Raw genomic sequence first — 421 nt, forward strand, 5'->3', positions numbered from 1 at the left:
TTATTAGAATAATATGAGATAGAAATTTTACAACTAAAATGTAAAACTTTTTTTTCTTTTAAATATAATTTACATTATTAATAGTGTACATTGTTAGCAATTATTATAGAAAACAATGTTTTAGGATTACGATGAACGTCCAGTAGTACAGCGACATAATGGAGATTACGACGAAAGGCGAGCATATTCTGAATATAGCGGAAATGAAATATCTCAGCGTATGTATACATCAACACCACATCGTACGCAATATGCTGTCAATGAATTTGCAGATGACAAACGTAATGACAGAAATAATTATAATTATGATGAAAGATCAAGATTAGAATATGAAGATTTGCCACAACCTCCTCCGACACCTCAAACAAGAAGAATGGTGGCTCATCATAATGAAAAAGTTAGATAAATATATATATATATA

General features: G+C 29.2%; 1 protein-coding gene across 4 annotated transcripts in view; it reads left to right on the forward strand.

Moving 5' to 3' along the window:
* LOC108692349 (protein tilB homolog) overlaps positions 1-421 on the forward strand; it is a 6,141-nt gene that overhangs the window by 4,404 nt on the left and 1,316 nt on the right. For all 4 annotated transcript variants that reach the window (XM_018200560.1, XM_018200562.1, XM_018200563.1 and 1 more), the window contains one exon: positions 125-397. In XM_018200560.1, coding sequence (XP_018056049.1) covers positions 125-397 — 273 coding nt within the window. The remainder of the gene's footprint in view (positions 1-124; positions 398-421) is intronic.

This window comes from Atta colombica, unplaced genomic scaffold (genome assembly GCF_001594045.1).
Source record: "Atta colombica isolate Treedump-2 unplaced genomic scaffold, Acol1.0 scaffold7, whole genome shotgun sequence".
NCBI classification, from domain to species: domain Eukaryota; kingdom Metazoa; phylum Arthropoda; class Insecta; order Hymenoptera; family Formicidae; genus Atta; species Atta colombica.